This window comes from Phyllobates terribilis, unplaced genomic scaffold (assembly GCF_046119375.1).
Source record: "Phyllobates terribilis strain yellow unplaced genomic scaffold, ASM4611937v1 Scaffold_5__5_contigs__length_657084704, whole genome shotgun sequence".
In the NCBI taxonomy this organism is placed as follows: domain Eukaryota; kingdom Metazoa; phylum Chordata; class Amphibia; order Anura; family Dendrobatidae; genus Phyllobates; species Phyllobates terribilis.
The window spans coordinates 567,815,920-567,840,687 of NW_027362765.1; the positions used below are offsets into that span (position 1 = coordinate 567,815,920).

Here is a 24,768-nt window from a genome sequence, read left to right on the forward strand (position 1 = left end):
TCTCTGGCAGTCCACCAAAGGATGAGAGTTATGCCATATGTTTGCAATCTCTCAATGCTTTTACGGATATAAAGAATGTCTTTCATTGTCACCTTTCAGATGGAGACTTATTATTCTCCTTAGAAATGTGTCAGGATGCGGGTCCTGGTGTTTGGCAGTGTGGGCAGTGTTCCTCAGGTTATTGGGGAATGCAGTGCACACTATGCAGGCAGCACTGACAAGGCCAATGATGGGCTGCAGGGCTCACATGACTTGTGATGGCTGCAGCATAACAAATAAAAAGTTGATTTTATAGGTGAGTAATTGTTACTTATTTTTTCTAAATCCTGGACAACCCCTTAAACTCCAATATTACCACCACATTGGATGTGGTGACCATATACTGATCAGATACCACGGTGCTGACTGGACATAGAAATAAGTGACTTAGTTACTGCAATCCCAGATAAAGCCACAGCTATTTATATCAACTTATAGATGACATTGCAGCCAGGCCCGCTAATAAAAAACAAACAACAAAACATATGTTTTTTCGGATGAACCCAAATTCGGTAAGATCTGGTGAAAGCGCTGCTCACTGCATACATCCCTGTACATAGACGCTCACTCATTACACATGTGGATATTGACATAGGATGGAAACATGAATCCACAGTAAAGTCAGCATGTGTATCATGGATTCTGCTGTGGGTTTGCACCCAAATTTACTACTGATTTATCATTTTCCAGATTGGAAATGTTGAAATCCAAGGTAAAAATCTGCAGCAGAAATTGACATGCTGCAGATTTATAAATCCAGATAGCAGGCCATTTACAGTTGCAGCGTGGGGATGAGATTTGCTCACATTTCATCCATAAAGCATTTCTATATGGGTGAACATGTCCTCCAGTTGGTAGTTCTGGTGGTGCTCCTTGGACGCTGCAGATGACCAGTCACAGCGGCCTCTGTTCCTTCCTCAGAGTTCTGCTTGGTGACCTTCTTCTCCATTATACATCTGATATGCAGGAGACATGTTCCTCACGCTCTCTTCTCTGCGGCTTGGCACTGACTGATGTGCACAGAGCGCATTAAAACCGGCCTCCCCTGCCCTCCTCCCTCCAAGAGACATCAGTCCTGCCAGAGGACAGAGGGAAGGATGGAAATAGAAATACATTAAAAAAAATCCTTGTTCCACATGCAGTTCCCCGTAACCTACCATCCTAGGCACCAGACCTCCAGTGCCTCCTGGCACATACAGCCCTGCTGATCAGTGGTCAACAGGAGTAGCTGAGAAGATTAATATATAACTTGTAGGATTTAGTATCACTTGATTTTCTTCACTTTGTTTTCTTTACATTCTGGGCTTTAGATTCCAGTGGACATTGCTACTCACTTATTAACAGCTATATTTGTGTAGCATAAATTACTAATAAGACCGCCCACTGGACTCCTAAGTTAGGTCTGATAAGTGATTGAAATGAATGAATTCCAAGTTCTCCTATGTTCCCACAAGGCTACAGATATCAGTCAGCTCCGCTACTCCTGTTCTATAGCATGACACCCACAGATACGACGGCATGGTTAGGGTTCCATTTTATTCTGCAGCAAATGTCAACTTTAAGTTTCCATTTAAATATGCTGACTATGGTTATTTTAGGGAACTGGGATCTAGCTGGTATTTTGTTTTGGAAACCAGTGTGTGAAATACTTGACGGGTCTACAAAAAGGGGTCTACAGCTATAAATTATTGTAACATGTTTGCCCAGGATTCCATCATTACTAATCACAGCAATGGAGAATGCCCGGGCACAAGAACATGGAATGGGGGTATCCTTTCTATGACTAAAGTATAAATAATAATGCTGTATGCCTTCATAGATTTCATCGGCCCTAATATACACAGTCACCATTTCTAATAACTTACTTTTGCGTGTTGTTTGCACCATCATTGCATGTAATAACCCCTATGAATTCTAACCAAGATCTCCGTGGATCATTCAGACACCGCTTAACTTGATCACAATCACCTTTCTTTTATTCTTCTTCTCTTTTGCACCATTCACCACTTACTTCACCTCCTCGCAGCTCTGAGTTTGTGGAACGATTCAACCCCAATGTCCTGAAGGACTCGGCCCTCTCTACCCACAAGCCCATTGAGGTGAAGGGTCCTGGAGGCAAAGCCACAATAATTCATGCCCAGTATAACACCCCAATCAGCATGTATTCCCAGGATGCCATTATGGATGCTATTGCTGGTCAAGCGCAGGCCAGAGGCAGTGATCTCTCAGGGTAAGCCATCTAATACACTTTCTTGCATGATAGATAATAAAGTAAGAACCTTCTTTATTACAGTTCACAGAGTTTTGTGCCGATTAAAGTCATGTACGGTAAGGTAATTGGGACTAACTGGGCATATGCTTCCCATAATATTTTGTTACATACCATTATTCCTCAATTCAAAGATGTGGATTGATGTAGACTTAGAAAATTCTCAAATTCTGGAATCAAGAATTTCTTCTATGGATGTAGGAGAGCTCAGTTTATCACTTTGTGTTCCAGAACATTTCAGGTAAACCTGCCATACTATATCACAGGTCTATCACACCTGTACAGGATCCTCAGAAAAAGGCAGCCAATTTTATCATCATGACAGTAGATACATTTTATACTATGTCATTACAGATTTTGGCAAAATGAATGAGACCCAGGTTGTCCAAGACTTCAGCAGAAGGCCGTGAGCAGTCCAAATTCTTCCACCGCACCTTCTTGCTTGATGTGAAATTCTGCCATGACTACGACTCACTTCCGCAATTACAACCATTGCAATGTGTCTCAAGTTACTGCAAAAGTCGCCCTGTGCAACCAAAACTCAACGACCTTCTTGACTGAAGTCTAAAATAGTCTCTCCTGGGCTTTGGTGGCTACGTCACTGAATCCTCATGCAATGAGAGGACACCTCTGCTCTTTTTCATAAGTCTACAAGTATTTCCCATAAAATAATAATTCCCTTGTAGCCAACAGTCCCAATTTTAGCAGGATATTTTTCTGAATCAGTCCAAAAAAAGGAACAGAGTTTATAAAACCCAAAAATGAGTCCAATGGGTTCATTCCTGGGGACGGTTTGGATTCCCTTGATTTTTCGTTTTACTTGTTGATAAGTTAGTAATTCTGGAGCAATCTTTCTTATATTGTGCCATTTCTGTGAGTAAAACGCTGTGGAATTAATGGCACTAAGTGAGTAAAATAAATACATTTCCCTGTTATTCTTCCTGAATTCATTGACATCTGGGTGGTATCATTTTTCTGGTCAGTAGTATGTGTTCCTACACATACTGATACTGTTAACATTGTCTAAGACTGTCTAAGTACACGCCCTATTGGCAAAAAAACAGTAACACCCAATTGTCAAGTAATTACCAGGAGGAATAACAGAGCAATGGCACAACACAAAGTAAAACATGCTCCAGAATCATTCATTTATGGGGAATAGAAATATTTCGAGAACATCAACTCATTCTCTGACATTTGACATACCAGCCATCACCCGCATGGCTACATGAATAATATCTACTGTTCTGAGCAATGTTTTACACTACATCGATACAAAGTCTCCTCCTCAGAAATGGAAGTCTGTGCTACTTGTCTGTCATTTGAAGATTTTTCCTTCTGTTCTACTTCTAGGAAGCTGCAGGCAAATATCATAAATCAATGTCTAAGTCATTTTTTATACCAGTTAACAACTTTTCTCCCATGACTTCTGACAGATATAATTCCAGCTGTAACATACTGATGCTGAGCATGATAAATGATAAACTACCGAACCTCGAGTGAGTGGCTGAATGTGACTAACGCCGAGGATTGTATAAGACACAGTATTATCAAGTGTTCGATAGAAATAGCTAATTACTGCCCCCATGTGGCCACGGTGGACTACTACAACTGAGAAAAATCCAAAGATGATTTTGTATCAGAAAAGTTTCTGGGGCCAATAGATTGGGATCAGTCTGTAACATGTTTAGCTTAGGTGCTAGATATAATTTTTTTTTAATTTGAAGATTTATTCATGTTGGATGAGGCTTTTATAACGGCTGAAGTCACTGCAACTATAAAAATGATTACGGCGGTGTCTTATGCCAAGCACAGAAGCAGAAATAGTCCTTCGCCCATCTCAGTGGTGTCATATTGGAAGCAAACTCATAAAATATACCCTTTAGTAGCACTTAAATAGGGTCTCAGTCACGCTGAATGTGCAAAAAGACAAGTAAAATGATAGCACAAACAAATAGCAAAGCTATAGTAAACTGCAGATGCAGAAATAGGGGCAGATCCAGTGTCAGGGACATACTGCCTAGGAGACATATTCACAGGCTGGAGATGAGAGCTGACCAGGACAGTTTCACAATGTTGCTGAGGCCTCCTTAGAAAGAAAAAAAATAAACCGGACATACCGAGCACATATAATATAGCTTAATAAGTCATCGCAGTGTGGTCTGTAGCAATTAAGTGTGCAGTGATTGTATATGATGTGTGTACCGTGTGTGCAGTCTATGGATGTTCTACAATGTAGGAACGAAGGTTATCATGAGATAGTCTTGGGTAACTACATATTACTGACTCAGCTTCCATCGGGCTAGACTAAACAATATGGCTCATAGGGGAACATTTTTCAACATTTGGTCTATCTTTGAGAACCATGTTACGTGTTTATATCACTAAGCTGTAAAACTTTATTCTATCAGTTCATTTCTGCAAACATTCATCCGTTCACCATTAGAGGATAACAGACAAGATTCCCTGTCTATTCAAGAAAACTTGGATGAAAGTCTAGCTAATTTAAAGGGAAGATATTGTCAGAAAGTGACTTATTGTTTAAATTAGTTTTTTTAATGCATTTTTGTACATTGTATATATTTATTTTTACAAATTTGTGGCAATATACAATCTATATTACAAATAAAAAATTAAAATCCTTCAATTTTTACACTGGCCACTGGGGCTTTTTTAGACTCTTACTTCCTGTTGTTTCAGGAAACAACACATGTACATAGCTATAATGAACAGACTCTGACCTTACCTTTTGAGTTGAAAAAGTAAAGCATCTAATGAGCGTGTTCAGAGATCATTGTAAAAGGAGGGGGAGCAGGGTCAGCTGTGATGTTGTCTATTCTAAATGGTGGATCCTGTGTAGTCAACAGTGTATAGAGGTGTAACCTGTCATTGTAATTCTGCCTCTAATGATAAGGAGCCTGCTGGAAACTCTCCCAGAGGGGACAGGAAGTATGAATCTAAAAAGGCACAGGGACCAGTGAGAAAATTGCATGATTAAAATTGTGTTTTTAATAAACATTTTGATATGTAGAAAAAATAGATTGCCAATTTTTAAATACATGTAATACAAAAACTTGATTTAAACAGTAGGTCATTTTCTGATTATAGCTTCCATTTAAGCCCTCTGCATTCTAGCTGGACTCATAAAATGATCATTTTAATTTGAGGAATATGCAGTTAATCTAGTATCGATTTTCAAAGTAAGTACACCAGCCTCATCTCGTCTAAGGGATCTACTAACCCTTTTTATGACTTTATATGAGGCAACACCATCTATTGTTTTTGAAAGAAAGTACTTTGCAAACTGCAAAAGGTTTGGGGACTTCTACACTGGGTAATATTTTAAGGGTGAGAGATTGACCCCAATCCAGGTGAAATCTGAGTCAGTAATACAGAAGTAAAGCATAGCATGATATGGGGCCGGACATATTTTGGACAGACAAGCACCCTGCCCCCAATGCGTTACCAGCACAGTACAGTGTGACTATAGCATTTACAATAGTCTGTCGTTTCCCACAGATGTGTACAATGCTTGTGCCTGTCACAGTCATCTGTTATACTGATTTGTACATCGTCATTTGGCAGTATTGTTCCATTTGCAGTAACTTTTCATACCTCCATGTTTGTTGTATTACTGTCTCATCCATTTGACATAGTTGCTTCTTTAACTCTGGGAAAATCATCAAAAGAATAACAAGTGTCATTGACGTCTCCTCCATACATTAACGCTGCAAGCAAAACAATTCCTTTTTTTTTCATATTTATTAGTTTTCAAGTTGAGTGCATTAGCTTGTAATGCAGATTGACTTCTAAAACTAATGGTCAAGTCAATGACTTGATGGAGTTGCACTCTGTTTTAGGTTCACTATCACTTCATCATAACGAATCCAGCTTGTTGGACCCTTTTCCTTGTGTATTTAAGACCATGTGTTCTTCTCAGGCAAATTTGACTTGTTAATTATGCTTATGTTTTCCTTTACTGACTATATTCTTCTTTTTTTTTCCTCTCTATCCATCCTTTCCTTATTAACTTACTTCTCATACTAACTTCACTCTGTTGTGCCTATCACATCACCATAATGATGGTTACCAAACCTCAATGAACCTCTCTGTTGGGTTTGGTCGTATCAATCACAGTGCTCCTGAAACACCCGAGGTGTAAGTAGACATTTTTTCACTTAATCCTACAAAGGCTAGGTTTATTCCTCTTTGAATTTCATCATGTTTTTACACTCTACAGGGATGTTTTTGTATTAAAAAAAAGTCATTCTAAGTATTCCTGGTACATTACCTTAACATTTTTTACAGCTCGTCTTAAAGTTATTATATCGTCCTATTTTGCAAAATCGTTACCATCCAATGCACATAACTACTGTAAAGAAAAGTCATTGTATACATTAAACAATAGACAATCCATTGGCCCTTTTACTTCAAAGATGACAAGTAAAATCTCTCAGACTGAAAAGTGCCAAATACGTTATGTAGTAGACCACCATCTTTTTCGCTTAGAAGTGCTAAGATGCTTCCTATTCCTTTTTGGACTCAGTAGAATGATGTGAAGAGAAGGGCATCATGTGAGCCCCCTTGGCACTTTTCAGCTGGAGAAAGATCAGAAATTTCCTCATCACATATATTAATGGCATATCTCTTGGATACGCCACACTTCATGATTGGTGGCACTCCCAACGCTTCTGACAATGAAAGGACCACAATGCTAATTTACCACCTCAGCGTTTTCCTTGATGACTGGCCACCCATCCATGCAGGTAGTGTATGGTGTATATAGAGCCAGCTATGGTTACCTGCATTGATGGGCAAATGCATTGTTGGATCCCCACCAATCAAAAGGTGATTGCTACCCTATCAACTGATATGCAATCACTTTGTAAGATGGGAAAACCCATGTATGAGGCAGCGTTCTACATCCATACGCATAGGGCACATTTCACTTCAATTCTCCATTGGCTTTCTGATGGGCGTTACATGGCTTCATTGCAGCTCCATGCTTTAATTAAAGGGGCCTGTCTTTGTGATAGATTCCCTTTAATAAGATGCATGTTGACTTTGCTTCATGATAATTGATGTATCATGTGCTTCATATTAATGAGTGTTGAGACACAACTACTGTACATTATATTTCGCTGGAAAGTCTAAAGATTTCTTTGAGAGTGTTTGCTTCTGTGCTACGCTTCTTATTCAATGATCAATTGTTCTGGGTGCGTTCCTGCCCCATCTCACAGCATATGAGCGTATTGTTAACTATTTTTTATGAATCTGACAAGGTCAATTTACCTTCTCCATTACTGATCTTATTATCAGCCACAACATGAGACAGTCACTTGTAGACACCTCTACGAGACCAATCCATGTGCTTGCTTTAGTCTGTATGTGGCTTTCACATGTCTAAACACTGTTCTCCTCCTACAATGTGTGCGTTCTCTAGTCTGTTTCGCAGAAATCTCTCACTCAAGATTTAATTATCACTAAGTAAGTTTAAGCCCGAGGATTTTGCTAGGTTTAAAACGTATACAGTGATATGTGATGATTACAAGTCATTGTTCAGTTGCATACTAGCTTTTCTAAGGTAGGCAGTCTACTCCTTAACGCATTCATCTCTGAACGTCCTATAAAATCTAGCAATAGAAGTATATGGCTAGTCTAGCCTAGGCAGACAATGGAGTTCACCAGTTTCGTGGAAATTCTCATTATCTTTGACACTATATTACCAGCTTTGTGACTAGTTATTACCAGATTGCATAGATTTTGTCTATATATGTTATCAATCAAGTCACATTGCAGTTGCCAAAGTTTCCTTATCATCCGATATCCGTAAACTTGACACGATCCCACTTTGTGTTCCCACGCTGAAGATGATATTTGGAATTAGTTTGTAAAGGGACTAAACTAATTTATATGTGAAATCAACAGATTACATAATTCTTTTCTGAAGCCTCAGTTTTCTCAATCAGCGGCAGCCACCATCCTTCATGAACAGGTGGGGTGCAACTAAAGATTCATTACATTTTTACATATTTTACAAGCTCATGCCAGGACCGTTCACTCAAACCTGCTCCGGGTAAAGTACATTTGACAAATGTATCCATTCATAATGTGGCAATATATATACCAAGAACCAACAGTCAATGTCATAATGTTGTTGTGTTGATGACACAATCAAACCTTTATATGCAGAATAATTGAGACGTAGTACATACAGTATATGTACTTATTACATGGAAATTAATGAACATATAATAATCAAAATAGCTCATAGCTTAAAATACCATGTGATATAGAGGTTTGATTGTGTAATTGATTTTTTTTCATTATTATGTGTTTGAATATGTTGTGTTACAAATGCAAACAAAGGCTTATCAAGGAACTGTAAAATATTCTTCCATTTAGTAATACAGCTCCATGGCTGAGGCTGCAACAGCTTTAAGAGCAACTGAGCTACGTACGACGTACAACTCTTGCTCGACTATTGCTTCTTTGACTGTATTCCTTTTTAACAGAAACTGTGCCAATTTTGTGTATGGAAGACATCTATTATTTCATCTGAATTGGATGGTATTATGTTACTATTCCAGATGCACAGCCAATGAACAAGAGTGACACAGTTTTTGGAAAAACAGTCTTTTTTTCAAGTCCTGGACGCTGTCTGTAATTAATAAAACCTTTGCTTGCATCCTTTAGGCTATGTTGACGTAGAGGATTACTGTTGTTCTATTTTGTTCAGATGCCAGGTACCACAATTTAGTGCATTCGATTCATGAACGTCCCTCATTACAGGATTTACACTGTTTCTGCGTTGACTTTTCTGCCACTATCCTACTGATTTAAGGGGGTATTTTCAAGTTATGAAATTGCTTTAGTTAGTTAGATAGCATGAAAGTAAGCAAGTTTGCAGTTGACTTGCTTTTTCCATTTGCTCTCTTTCTCCGGCAATGACAGCTGTTATCTTTCATAGTGCACAGCTGGTTTCCATGGAGCTCAGCCAGTAGTGACTGCCCAGATCCTGACCAAGAGTGTGCAGTGGTTAACTCCTAACATACCAGCCATCTCTCTGCAGCCCATTGATTTCTATGCAGTAGTTAGATGCTCTCTTCCCTCTCAGCACCTGACAAACTGCTGTCTGTTACAAATCTCAGCCCCCCATACTCTCACTGTCCAGACTAGTAATGAGCATGCGTGTTTGTTTAACCCTTTCAACGAGCACTCTCGGTTGCTTTCCGAGTATCTTTGGCGTGCTCGTATATTAAGTTCAAGTCCCTGCATCTGCATGACTTATGACTGTTAGTCAACCTCAACACATGCAGAGATTGCCTGTTTGTTAGGGAATCCTCACATGTGTTGAGGCTGACTAACAGTCAAAAATCATGCAGACGAAGATACTCAGAAAGCACCTGAGAGTGCTCGTTGGAAGGGTTAAATGAGCACGCTCACTCACCACTAGTCCAGTCCTGTGTGCTTATTTAAATGTCCTGTTATCTCTACATGTTAATACAGTGATAACAGTGAAGACTCCAGAACAAACCACTGATAGCTAAATGTTTTATAGCAGAACTTGTCCTCAGGTTTATGGTTCTACTAATACTACAGATTTGCTACTCATCAGAAGTCCATGTCCTGTCAGAAACCAGGATGTAAGAAGGCTGGAGAACTATGTGCTGTTCAAGAGACAACTTGAGAATACCCCTTTAAAAGGGGAAAAGACATAATTTATAAAGAGTCATGTAAAAGTCATCACGTTTGCATTTTACACATAGTATATTTTTTTTCTGCAGCAGCATTTCTTAGAAGTCCACAAGTGATTAACCTATGTGAACATGGCCTAAATAAATGTATTAAACTGGTTATTTAATTGTATAGTAAATGTGATTGTTTAGCTCTTGCATTTACATTTTGGCAGTAGTGGAAGCTAATAATTATATATGTGAAACATCTGCTTAAGTTGCATTGCATATGAAGTTGTGTAGTAAACTCAATTAAATCTCAGACCACTTGGAAGTACAAAATACCATGTTCCAAAAATGGGCACTATGTAAGAATAAGCATATAGTAGAACATTTACTTCATACAAAGGGCTTAATGAAAATAACTCTAGAGTGCAGCACTATCCATTTTTAAGAGGCATAGTACATATGTTATTCCGTGAAGGCAACGAGAGTCAAATTAAAATCTCAAAAACTGCAATTTTTGTGCCAAACACACGCTTCAAAATGTCCATTTTTTTCTCTAAAAATAGTGCAAGTAGCTTAATAAATCTCCCATATAGTCCTTTGCCTATGGCTAGAAATATTACATCCTACATGCCGCTGTAAAGTCAATGGCCAATTAAAATTAGAGCTGACCAAATGTTTGTGTCGTGCAGGATCTGTTTTACACACGCTGTGTCTCGGAGCAAAATTAAAAGTGGGCCTGAAATGCTAAGATATATCTTGCATCATGCAAAAACATTTATTGTGCAATTATCAAAGCTGGTCGACTATATGCAATATGACTGTCGATTAACTACAAATCGATTATCGCTCGTCTTCTAGCCTCTTTACCAATGCTGACGAGAATGATGGGGGCAGAACTGATGCTAATAGGATTGTTAGAGCTCCACATGGTATTTTGTTATTGGCAGCACATGTCCAGTTTGCACAGAGCGATGTGCAGCTTTTGTTCCAGCATAAATGATCCAATCGTTTATGCTGGAACAAAAATGATCCTTTGAATGAGCGTATTGTTGTAGTTTTTCTGATACTACACATACTCCATGGAACACACACTGTATGTAACACACGCTCTATATGCTACACACACATACACACTGTATGTAACACACGCTCTATATGCTACACACACATACACACTGTATGTAACACACGCTCTATATGCTACACACACATATACACTGTATGTAACACACGCTCTATATGCTACACACACATACACACTGTATGTAACACACGCTCTATATGCTACACACACATACACACTGTATGTAACACAGGCTCTATATGCTACACACACATACACACTGTATGTAACACACGCTCTATATGCTACACACACATACACACTGTATGTAACACACGCTCTATATGCTACACACACATACACACTGTATGTAACACAGGCTCTATATGCTACACACACATACACACTGTATGTAACACAGGCTCTATATGCTACACACACATACACACTGTATGTAACACACGCTCTATATGCTACACACACATACACACTGTATGTAACACACGCTCTATATGCTACACACACATACACACTGTATGTAACACACGCTCTATATGCTACACACACATACACACTGTATGTAACACAGGCTCTATATGCTACACACACATACACACTGTATGTAACACACGCTCTATATGCTACACACACATACACACTGTATGTAACACACGCTCTATATGCTACACACACATACACACTGTATGTAACACACGCTCTATATGCTACACACACATATACACTGTATGTAACACACGCTCTATATGCTACACACACATACACACTGTATGTAACACACGCTCTATATGCTATACACACATATACACTGTATGTAACACACGCTCTATATGCTACACACACATACACACTGTATGTAACACACGCTCTATATGCTACACACACATACACACTGTATGTAACACACGCTCTATATGCTACACACACATACACACTGTATGTAACACACGCTCTATATGCTACACACACATATACACTGTATGTAACACACGCTCTATATGCTACACACACATAAACACTGTATGTAACACACGCTCTATATGCTATACACACATATACACTGTATGTAACACACGCTCTATATGCTACACACACATACACACTGTATGTAACACACGCTCTATATGCTACACACACATACACACTGTATGTAACACACGCTCTATATGCTACACACACATACACACTGTATGTAACACACGCTCTATATGCTACACACACATACACACTGTATGTAACACACGCTCTATATGCTACACACACATATACACTGTATGTAACACACGCTCTATATGCTACACACACATATACACTGTATGTAACACACGCTCTATATGCTATACACACATATACACTGTATGTAACACACGCTCTATATGCTACACACACATACACACTGTATGTAACACACGCTCTATATGCTACACACACATACACACTGTATGTAACACACGCTCTATATGCTACACACACATACACACTGTATGTAACACACGCTCTATATGCTACACACACATACACACTGTATGTAACACACGCTCTATATGCTACACACACATACACACTGTATGTAACACACGCTCTATATGCTACACACACATACACACTGTATGTAACACAGGCTCTATATGCTACACACACATACACACTGTATGTAACACACGCTCTATATGCTACACACACATACACACTGTATGTAACACACGCTCTATATGCTACACACACATACACACTGTATGTAACACACGCTCTATATGCTACACACACATACACACTGTATGTAACACACGCTCTATATGCTACACACACATACACACTGTATGTAACACAGGCTCTATATGCTACACACACATACACACTGTATGTAACACACGCTCTATATGCTACACACACATACACACTGTATGTAACACACGCTCTATATGCTACACACACATACACACTGTATGTAACACAGGCTCTATATGCTACACACACATACACACTGTATGTAACACACGCTCTATATGCTACACACACATACACACTGTATGTAACACACGCTCTATATGCTACACACACATACACACTGTATGTAACACACGCTCTATATGCTACACACACATACACACTGTATGTAACACACGCTCTATATGCTACACACACATACACACTGTATGTAACACACGCTCTATATGCTACACACACATACACACTGTATGTAACACACGCTCTATATGCTACACACACATACACACTGTATGTAACACACGCTCTATATGCTACACACACATACACACTGTATGTAACACACGCTCTATATGCTACACACACATACACACTGTATGTAACACACGCTCTATATGCTACACACACATACACACTGTATGTAACACACGCTCTATATGCTACACACACATACACACTGTATGTAACACACGCTCTATATGCTACACACACATACACACTGTATGTAACACACGCTCTATATGCTACACACACATACACACTGTATGTAACACACGCTCTATATGCTACACACACATACACACTGTATGTAACACACGCTCTATATGCTACACACAAATACACACTGTATGTAACACACGCTCTATATGCTACACACACATACACACTGTATGTAACACACGCTCTATATGCTACACACACATACACACTGTATGTAACACACGCTCTATATGCTACACACACATACACACTGTATGTAACACACGCTCTATATGCTACACACACATACACACTGTATGTAGCACACGCTCTATATGCTACACACACATACACACTGTATCTAACATACGCTCTATATGCTACACACACATACACACTGTATGTAACACACGCTCTATATGCTACACACACATACACACTGTATGTAACACATGCTCTATATGCAACACACACATACACACTGTATGTAACACACGCTCTATATGCTACACACACATATACACTGTATGTAACACACGCTCTATATGCTACACACACATATACACTGTATGTAACACAAGCTCTATATGCTGCACACACATATACACTGTATGTAACACACGCTCTATATGCTACACACACATACACACTGTATGTAACACATGCTCTATATGCTACACACACATACACACTGTATGTAACACACGCTCTATATGCTACACACACATACACACTGTATGTAACACACGCTCTATATGCTACACACACATATACACTGTATGTAACACACGCTCTATATGCTACACACACATATACACTGTATGTAACACACGCTCTATATGCTACACACACATATACACTGTATGTAACACACGCTCTATATGCTACACACACATACACACTGTATGTAACACACGCTCTATATGCTACACACACATACACACTGTATGTAACACACGCTCTATATGCTACACACACATACACACTGTATGTAACACACGCTCTATATGCTACACACACATTTACACTGTATGTAACACATGCTCTATATGCTACACACACATATACACTGTATGTAACACACGCTCTATATGCTACACACACATAAACACTGTATGTAACACACGCTCTATATGCTACACACACATAAACACTGTATGTAACACACGCTCTATATGCTACACACACATACACACTGTATGTAACACACGCTCTATATGCTACACACACATACACACTGTATGTAACACACGCTCTATATGCTACACACACATACACACTGTATGTAACACACGCTCTATATGCTACACACACATACACACTGTATGTAACACACGCTCTATATGCTACACACATACACACTGTATGTAACACACGCTCTATATGCTACACACACATATACACTGTATGTAACACACGCTCTATATGCTACACACACATATACACTGTATGTAACACACGCTCTATATGCTACACACACATACACACTGTATGTAACACACGCTCTATATGCTACACACACATACACACTGTATGTAACACACGCTCTATATGCTACACACACATACACACTGTATGTAACACACGCTCTATATGCTACACACATATACACTGTATGTAACACACGCTCTATATGCTACACACACATACACACTGTATGTAACACATGCTCTATATGCTACACACACATAAACACTGTATGTAACACACGCTCTATATGCTACACACACATACACACTGTATGTAACACACGCTCTATATGCTACACACACATACACACTGTATGTAACACACGCTCTATATGCTACACACACATACACACTGTATGTAACACACGCTCTATATGCTACACACACATACACACTGTATGTAACACACGCTCTATATGCTACACACACATATACACTGTATGTAACACACGCTCTATATGCTACACACACATATACACGGTATGTAACACACGCTCTATATGCTACACACACATACACACTGTATGTAACACACGCTCTATATGCTACACACACATATACACTGTATGTAACACACGCTCTATATGCTACACACACATACACACTGTATGTAACACACGCTCTATATGCTACACACACATACACACTGTATGTAACACACGCTCTATATGCTACACACACATACACACTGTATGTAACACGCTCTATATGCTACACACACATACACACTGTATGTAACACACGCTCTATATGCTACACACACATACACACTGTATGTAACACACGCTCTATATGCTACACACACATACACACTGTATGTAACACACGCTCTATATGCTACACACACATACACACTGTATGTAACACACGCTCTATATGCTACACACACATACACACTGTATGTAACACACGCTCTATATGCTACACATGCATACACACTGTATGTAACACACGCTCTATATGCTACACACGCATACACACTGTATGTAACACACGCTCTATATGCTACACACGCATACACACTGTATGTAACACACGCTCTATATGCTACACACGCATACACACTGTATGTAACACACGCTCTATATGCTACACACGCATACACACTGTATGTAACACACGGTCTATATGCTACACACGCATATACACTGTATGTAACACACGCTCTATATGCTACACACACATATACACTGTATGTAACACACGCTCTATATGCTACACACACATATACACTGTATGTAACACACGCTCTATATGCTATACACACATATACACTGTATGTAACACACGCTCTATATGCTACACACACATACACACTGTATGTAACACACGCTCTATATGCTACACACATATACACACTGTATGTAACACACGCTCTATATGCTACACACACATACACACTGTATGTAACACACGCTCTATATGCTACACACACATATACACTGTATGTAACACACGCTCTATATGCTACACACACATATACACTGTATGTAACACAAGCTCTATATGCTACACACACATATACACTGTATGTAACACACGCTCTATATGCTACACACACATACACTCTGTATGTAACACACGCTCTATATGCTACACACACATATACACTGTATGTAACACACGCTCTATATGCTACACACACATACACACTGTATGTAATACACGCTCTATATGCTACACACACATACACACTGTATGTAACACACGCTCTATATGCTACACACACATACACACTGTATGTAACACACGCTCTATATGCTACACACACATACACACTGTATGTAACACACGCTCTATATGCTACACACACATATACACTGTATGTAACACACGCTCTATATGCTACACACACATACACACTGTATGTAACACACGCTCTATATGCTACACACACATACACACTGTATGTAACACACGCTCTATATGCTACACACACACACACACCCTCTCAATGATATCCACACTGTATTATACATGCACAATCTCATTGATACCCTCACTGTATGTTACACACATTCCATGCTACACAGATGAACACATTTTATACTACATACACAGATTTCATACTACACATATTGTCTGTTACACACACGCTCCATGCCACATACACACGACATATGTTACACACACACATTACTTCCTACACATAGTCTATGTTAAACACATACATTTCATGCTACACCTACACTCTATGCCACACATACTGTATATTACAATCACACACATGATGCTACACACACACAGTTAGAAAACACAATCTATGCTTCACACACACACAATCTCACACTCCATGCTACACACAGCATGTTACTAAACAAAACTCAGTGCTAGATACACAGATACTATATGCTACACACTCGCTTACACACTCCATGCTAGACAGACACAGTATATTAGAGAACACACTCCATGCTATACATACACACTGCATGACAGACAGACGAACACACACACTATGCCATACACAGGGAGAATGTGGAGGACATATCAGGCTCTCTCCCCCTCTAGTCTTTCAGAATTCAGCAGGTTGAAAAACCTTTGGTCACATGACCTTGATGTCACCAGAGGTCATAATAACCTCAGAAACTCCACTGATAAAGCAGGGCCGGCATTATCAGTGCAGATTCTGGTTTGTAAAGGCAGACAGCCACAAACTGACCAGCGCACGAAACATGTAGCCGTTTAGTGACTCTGTGGTGTCCCCATTGGGGATGGCGACTCAGGGAAATTGCCCAAATCTCCCACCTATTGCTGGTCCTGGAGACGTGATAAGGGTTTTGTCTAGTTAATAGAGTGGTGTCCCCAGTTTAGGATCTTCATCTTTTAGTAAGAGTAATTTTTGCCCTGGAGGATCTGGTCATGCATAACAAAGGCCATATATTTAATTGGGAACCATCCAATGCTTCATTTGCTCTGCAGTTTAAGAAAATGGAACACTTACCGATGTGCCTCCCACTTACAATTAAGCTATGAAAGTGCCATAGTGGGAATTTACACAGAAGTGTCTATACAGCCCGAGCATAATTCTTTAATATTTGAAAAATATTAAGGAATGAAGCTATAGAAAGAATACAATAATCATGAGTAAATCCTTGTGAGATTCCAAACAATATTCTGCCATTATTTCGAAATGCAAGACTAAAACATGCCATTTAGTGCTAAAATATGGTAGAAAAAGTGAAGTTGTACGAATCTTTATTGATTGTGAAATGCATTCATTCACCTTTTTCCCAGATATACTTCCAGATAAAATGGACATAAGAATTACTTGTAGCAAATCTTCAACTCCCCTCTTTCTACATTGCAGTAACGTCCCAGTTAAAGATCCTCATGTAGACATTGCTTCTCCAGTATATCAGGCTGTGCTTAAAAATCAGGGCAAAAGTGAATATGAAATTGATGATTGGGCACGTCGTGCTGCCAACCTGCAGTCCAAGTCATTCCGTGTCCTTGCACAGTTGACGGGAACAGAATACTGTGAGTAGACTTTATGGCTATGGCTTTTAAATTTTGATGTAATATTTAATTTTTGATTAAGTGAGTGTGCTCTTCTTAAGGCCCTTACAGTAGAGAAAAGTTAGTTAAACCTGCCGATTTCGGCAGAAGCAGCTTACCAAGAGCTAGAGATATACAGACGCACTGTAAAGCCCCCATGCACTTGTTTGGGTATCCTATCATAGCTCCATACAAAAAAGCCATAATATAACTGGAGTGTTGCTATAGACATTTGGAATATGAATAGATAGATAGATGGATAGATAGGTAGATAGAGATAGATAGATAGATAAATAGATAGATAGATAATGTTACTATTTTTCTGTATTCTTAAGTTCTATTTTCTTACTTTTCTTGCAGTGCAAGACCCTGATGAAGATGCCCTGAGAAGGTCAAGGTAGGCAGCTAGCAGCAAAATCATGTGGCCATCCTAATAGATAACAAAATGCCTAAAGCTCTTAAGCAGATCTAATAAACACAAATGTAAACCAGATTTAACATTGACGTTAATCTGCTATTGGCTTTTCAATTGGCTATAGTCAAAAAAGTGGTGACCATTTCTTCTTAAAAAAAAAAAAATCTATATCCTGGCAAAGTTCATCTATATATGATGTTGTGGCATTAAGCGAGCAATTTATTTGGATAGTAATCTTTATACTTTAATTACACTCAAAGGAAATTTCACAAAAATAAATGGCAGAAAGTTATGTAAGCCAGTCTTTACGAGAACATCGCATATTTGACAAGGGTATTCTTACTATAAAGGACCTAGCTCATTTAGGCCCAAACCTCCTTTGTCATCGATGTGGTGGAATGAACCCATGTGATGACCTAAACTGAGTAAATACATTCAATGCTGCATTGAAATCAATCTCCGTCTTGAAAATGTTTCACTTTATTTGTGGCTGACAATTGAGGATGGTTTTTAGTACCAATGTAACCAGCTTACAGCCATTGAAAGAGAACCTGTCGCCAGGGCACGACCCCTTTTGATTATGTTGTCAGCACAATACTTTAGCAAAATAACTAGTGAACATAGTAGCACTTTTTAAATGACCCTTAATATATCAATTAGACCTGAAGTGTTAGATGGGTTTTCCAATTGTAGGATATTGATGACCTTTCTTCAGGATCCATCATCAATATCAGATCAGAGGTTGTCCAACACTTGGCACACCCACCAATCATCTCTAGCGGATGCAAACAGCGTAGTAGCTGGTAACAGCTGATTGTTGGGTGTCCGGGGTGTTGGATTCCCCCCAATCTGATATTGATTACCTCCAATGAGGATAGGGCATCAATATCCTAGTAGTAAAAAAACTTTTTAAGTCTAACTATCTTCATAGAAACTGGGATTTTCCTGCTTTTTAAAGTATCAGGTAAAGAGAAAAAAAGTACCAAGTGTTTATTACTAAACATGACATGCCTTATAGGCAGTTGCTTATTGGATCCTCTAGTTGCAGTTTCTTTCCCAAGACCCCAGCTATATCTGGACTCTCCCTTAAAACCTAAATAAATGTAGACACATATAAAAAAACAAATACATAAGCGCAAATATTAAGAAGGCACATATTCATTGATTCGATTGACAAGGTGCTTATTTATAGGGCCATCTTGGCATATTGAAAAATCCAAATAAATTGCCATATGTGTAGGCAGGAGAGTGAAGGTCACTGTCCCTAACCCCTTTATTCCTCCTCTCTCTCTTTCTCTCTCTCTCTGTTTTTCCATGCCACAGGGAAAAGTTTGAAACGGAACGTAACAGCCCACGCTTTGCCAAATTGCGCACCTGGCATCATGGCCTTTCGGCACAAATCCTTAATGTTAAAAGCTAAATGCCCACGTGTAACACAATATCTATTGAAAGGCAATGAACATAAATATCCACTGCACACCATATACATGAACATATAAATATATAAATAGAAAAACACAAGGGTTTGTTGTTTCGTGCTTGTCTTTACCTAATTTGACTCCATCATTATCAATGGTATCATAATTATAGTGGATATTTGCTGTGAGTTTGCATTTAATATGCTGTTTGGAATCAGAAAAAAATAAACTAGCTCTTGTATTTCATTTCCTATAAATAAAGAAGCTGTAAACTAACATTTATCAGGATTTGTGTGATCACTGTATAGGCTGGTAAATTAGAATGTAGGATTGAAGCTGTTGCTGTAGGATTGAGTGAGGTACATGCCTGCTATGCAGGTGAATAATGGACTCTGGCTTGATGGATTAGCTGTTTGACTATAGACCATGAACTTATGCAGCCTTAAAGCTTAACTACTTTTACTAGCATTGCTAAGGGCAAAAAGGAGTGAATTTATTGTGGAGAGGCCAATATTAGTTCTGCATTGCTGCTAAATGACAGCTCCCGACATGTGAATGAGGACCCTCGGGTTACATATGCCAAAATTGCCACTAATCATTAAGATTTCTTAAAGAGAACCTGACAGGTGATACATGCCGCTCGATCTTCAGGCGGCATGTTTCAGGCACTGGCTGTATGATCTCAGCCATATATGTTTGACTCTAAAAGGTGTTTCAGAGAAAGACATACTTTAAAAGTCATCGGGGGACTGAGCTGCACGGGAGACTAGTCGGACAGGTGGGTCCCCGGCAGCTGGTCCCTCCCACTGCCCTTGATTGACTTGTCTCTCCTTGCGTGCATGTATAGGGAGAGGCCTGTCAGTCACAGGCAGTGGGCGGGGAGATGCTGCCGGGGATCCACTTGTCTGATTAGTCTCCTCTGCTGCTTGGCTGTTAAAGTATGTTTAACGCTGCAGCGTTTCAAAGTGAGACGATGCAGCCGGTGTCTGATACATGCTGCTTGTGGATCGGGTGCAGCATGTATCAGCTGACAGGTTCCCTTTAAAAGAGTGATATTCAGTAGTGCAGTTTATTATCTTTCTGCTAGCCATATCCTTTATGTGGTGTATGCTGGCAATATCTGTACATTTTAATGCCATGCAATATGTGCAAAAGCAAAGTGTGCACCTAGTTGTTTTAAATGAGTTATAAGCTTTTAAGTTTGTACAGTGTGTGTATACTTGACATGGTTTTGCGCTTTAATGATGATACCCTGGTCACCAGTTTTAAAAGATAATATCTATTAGGTCAGTTCTTATTTATTGAATATAGAAATAAGCTTAGATATTAGCCTCATTTATTTTCATAGTGTGTTCTCTAGTATAGAGTACTGGGTAATAAGTATTACTCCTCAATAAAGAGTTAACTCCAATAAATATGGGGAAGAAAAGTCTGCTTAGGAAGACGAGTCTCAAGTTAGGATCATGCGATCACTTAAAATGAGAAAGCCTGCTGCTTTTCATTAAGTTTACTATAAGGCTGATTTGATGAGGTTTCCTTAGTTGTTTCACCATAGCAGCAAATATATAAATATAAGACATATTCTTGTGGTGGTTTTGAAGTTGGTTTGGGTTTATGTTTGAATTACACATTAACTTTCTTGTATTGCTTTTGCTTATGATCTTCTGTATTAATAGAGACACATTATATGCTTGTGTTGTGAAAATAAAGTGGTTAATAAAAAATAAAAAAAGATATCACTTTTTTTGTATTAATCAATAGCCTGATTGACAAAGATAAGAAAACGTTAAGGATTTTCTCAATATCCATATGCCTAGGGACTATCAGGCAGCTGCTTGAGTAGTCCACAAGTGGTAGAGAATTAAAATAAATGTGGGTTATTTCACACGGTATTAAAGAGTTAGATTAAATGGGTTGGTGTGACGCTGAGTCACTATTCACAGCCAAGCCATGAGACGAGATAGTCAAGTAGTCCAAAGTCAAATGCCAGGAGGGTACGTCATAAACAGAAGGCAAAGACAAAGGCGTAGTCAGGTAATGTTCCATTGGTCAGAGTACCAGCAGGATAGCGGATCAGAGCAGAAGGGGTTAAACAGACGGATGGTCAGAATGGGATCCAAGGTCAGGCAACAGAAGATCAATTCACAGAACACAAGGCACAGAGAAACAAACCTCACAGCAGCTGAATGTACGTCTGGCAGAGGTCTGGGAGAAACAGCCCAGTTAAGTAGCCTGGCAGTCACCTGGGATAATGTACACCAGGAGATAGACAGCGCCTCCCAGTCTCAGATTGGACAGCCGAGATGTCAATCAACACACTGACAGCACAGCACGCCCCAGCACCAGACTGGACGACTGAGCTGTCAATCAAAGTACTGACAGCTTCAGCACACCCCTGTACCAGATTGGACAACTGAGCTGTCAGTAACTACATCGCAGACACACTGAGGGGTGGAACCGTGACAGTTGGCACTTGACTCATGAATATTATTTATCACCTATCCTCCGGACAGGAACAGGAGATAGCTCTATAATTACTGAGGGTCTTACCACCTTCTGGCTATCTCCGTCTGTCCAATAGACAATGAATGGTGCTATATTGTGCATGTTTGACTGCTACGTCTATCAAACTGAGATAACGGGACCCCCTTTATGATAGTGGGACTTCCAGCGATGTACTTTTATTACCTATCCTTTGGATAGGTGATAAATGTTGCAACTTGATTGTGTTTCAATCCTTTTGAGGGCTTATAGATGGCCAAAATTATACCTCATTTCAGTAATGGTATTAAGGCCACAATTCCTAAACCATCCTTTATTCTACTAAACCAAAATTGGGTAATCATATTACTCCATGGTCAACATTACACAAAGTTTGTGAATCTTGGACAAAAATGGAACATATTCAAACTTCAACATAGAGTATTTGTGCTACAACGATTTAATATTATCATAGGATACTGATGTAAAGATATGGATCCCGACTATGTCCTTCTCATATGGACATAATTTGAGTTTACACAATGCTGTAAATCATTTTTCTTTTACCTGTTAAAGCACCCTAAACTTTTGTTGGCATTTGGCACTTTGCAGCCAAGAGAAGCACACATTGCTTCACGGTCACGTAACCAATCTCATAGGCTGGCCACACACAGTAGATAGTTATACGGGACACACTGATATTCTTATGAGTATGGCAGTAGCCTGATGTCAGGAGAAACAAGGATTATACATGTTCACGTCCAGGATCCTTGTATGCTCAACCTCAAGCAAATAAGCACAACCAGTGGTGCCTAGCAGAGTGGCTCTACGACATAACAGGCACATGAACAGTCTTACGGTTACAAGACGGTTAAGGAACAAAACTGTCAGCCTTACAGTTAATGCTACAAAAGTATATGGCAGAAGGTAGGCTATTGAAAGACAAAGATAAAGTGTTACAACTATAATGTAGCACATGTTAAGACAGTATAAAATGTAAGTTCAGCTCAGATTAATACTGAATTGCAGTATAATATGGTTTAATCAAGAAAGCTAATGACGTGTGACTGTTGGCATGCCGGGTCAAACCATCCACAATTGTGCTGACCGTATATATCAGACTGCTGTGTTTGACAGTTCAGCCCATAAACACCACTAGGCAAATACTTATTACAGACAGTTTTGATTCAATGAGCCAGTTCTATGGTTATTAGAGACATAAATAGTATCAAAGGTATTTGCCAACCATCTACACCTCTGTCCACCGAAGGGACTGCATAGTCCCAGAGTATTGTAGTCAGTTTTTTCTACGCAACCTGTCCAATGTTGACAATTAATATATAAATATGTGGCCAACTTTTCCATTTTCTACTTCTATAAACATTGTTGCAGATGTGTTGATTTACGGCACAAAATACTATAAAAAATTCATGTTATATAGACATCAGTAGAAACATTTGTTGCTACTATAGACAATATTTGATTGTCTTAGAATATAAACATGAAAAAAAAAATATTTTGTACATATATCCATGGTATCAATCCCAATAAGGAACAATTATTAACAAGGAACAGTTATTCTACTACAGTAAATTCCAAACTGTTTTTCACGCAGAAACCCTGTGGATGATTTCCTATTGTAAGAAAGTTCTATTTATGGATTGATCACATATTACACAAGCTCCACAGATGCCACCTTCCTTCAGAGAGACCACATATACTTCTCAATAGTTTCTTCTACATTATTGTTTAATTTAGTGCAATGTGTATTGCAATTATCTCAGTAACTACAGTCAATGTTGGAGAAGGGAAAGTATTAAATGCCCTAGTATTCTACGAGAAGCTTCCAGGCACCACGATTGGGAATGTGTTGAGTCTTTTTAAGGCACTACAAAAGCCTCCCCAATATTCACAAAACGGCAGTGATTTTCATGTAGGTGACATCAGTGGGTTTTTTGGCTGCACAATTTGTTGTCCGTTCCATGC

At 39.1% G+C, this 24,768-nt stretch overlaps 1 protein-coding gene across 17 annotated transcripts in view; it reads left to right on the forward strand.

Annotated features, from left to right (window-relative positions):
* LDB3 (LIM domain binding 3) overlaps window positions 1-24,768 on the forward strand; it is a 303,819-nt gene that overhangs the window by 184,081 nt on the left and 94,970 nt on the right. For 13 of the 17 annotated variants that reach the window (XM_073685870.1, XM_073685873.1, XM_073685876.1 and 10 more), the window contains exons 6-7: window positions 18,281-18,450; window positions 18,829-18,865. In XM_073685870.1, the coding sequence (XP_073541971.1) occupies window positions 18,281-18,450; window positions 18,829-18,865 (207 nt within the window). Of the gene's footprint in view, window positions 1-2,065; window positions 2,270-6,445; window positions 6,467-18,280; window positions 18,451-18,828; window positions 18,866-20,206; window positions 22,034-24,768 lie in introns of those variants that run through there. The other 4 variants (XM_073685872.1, XM_073685887.1, XM_073685875.1 and 1 more) reach the window with 4 other exon arrangements.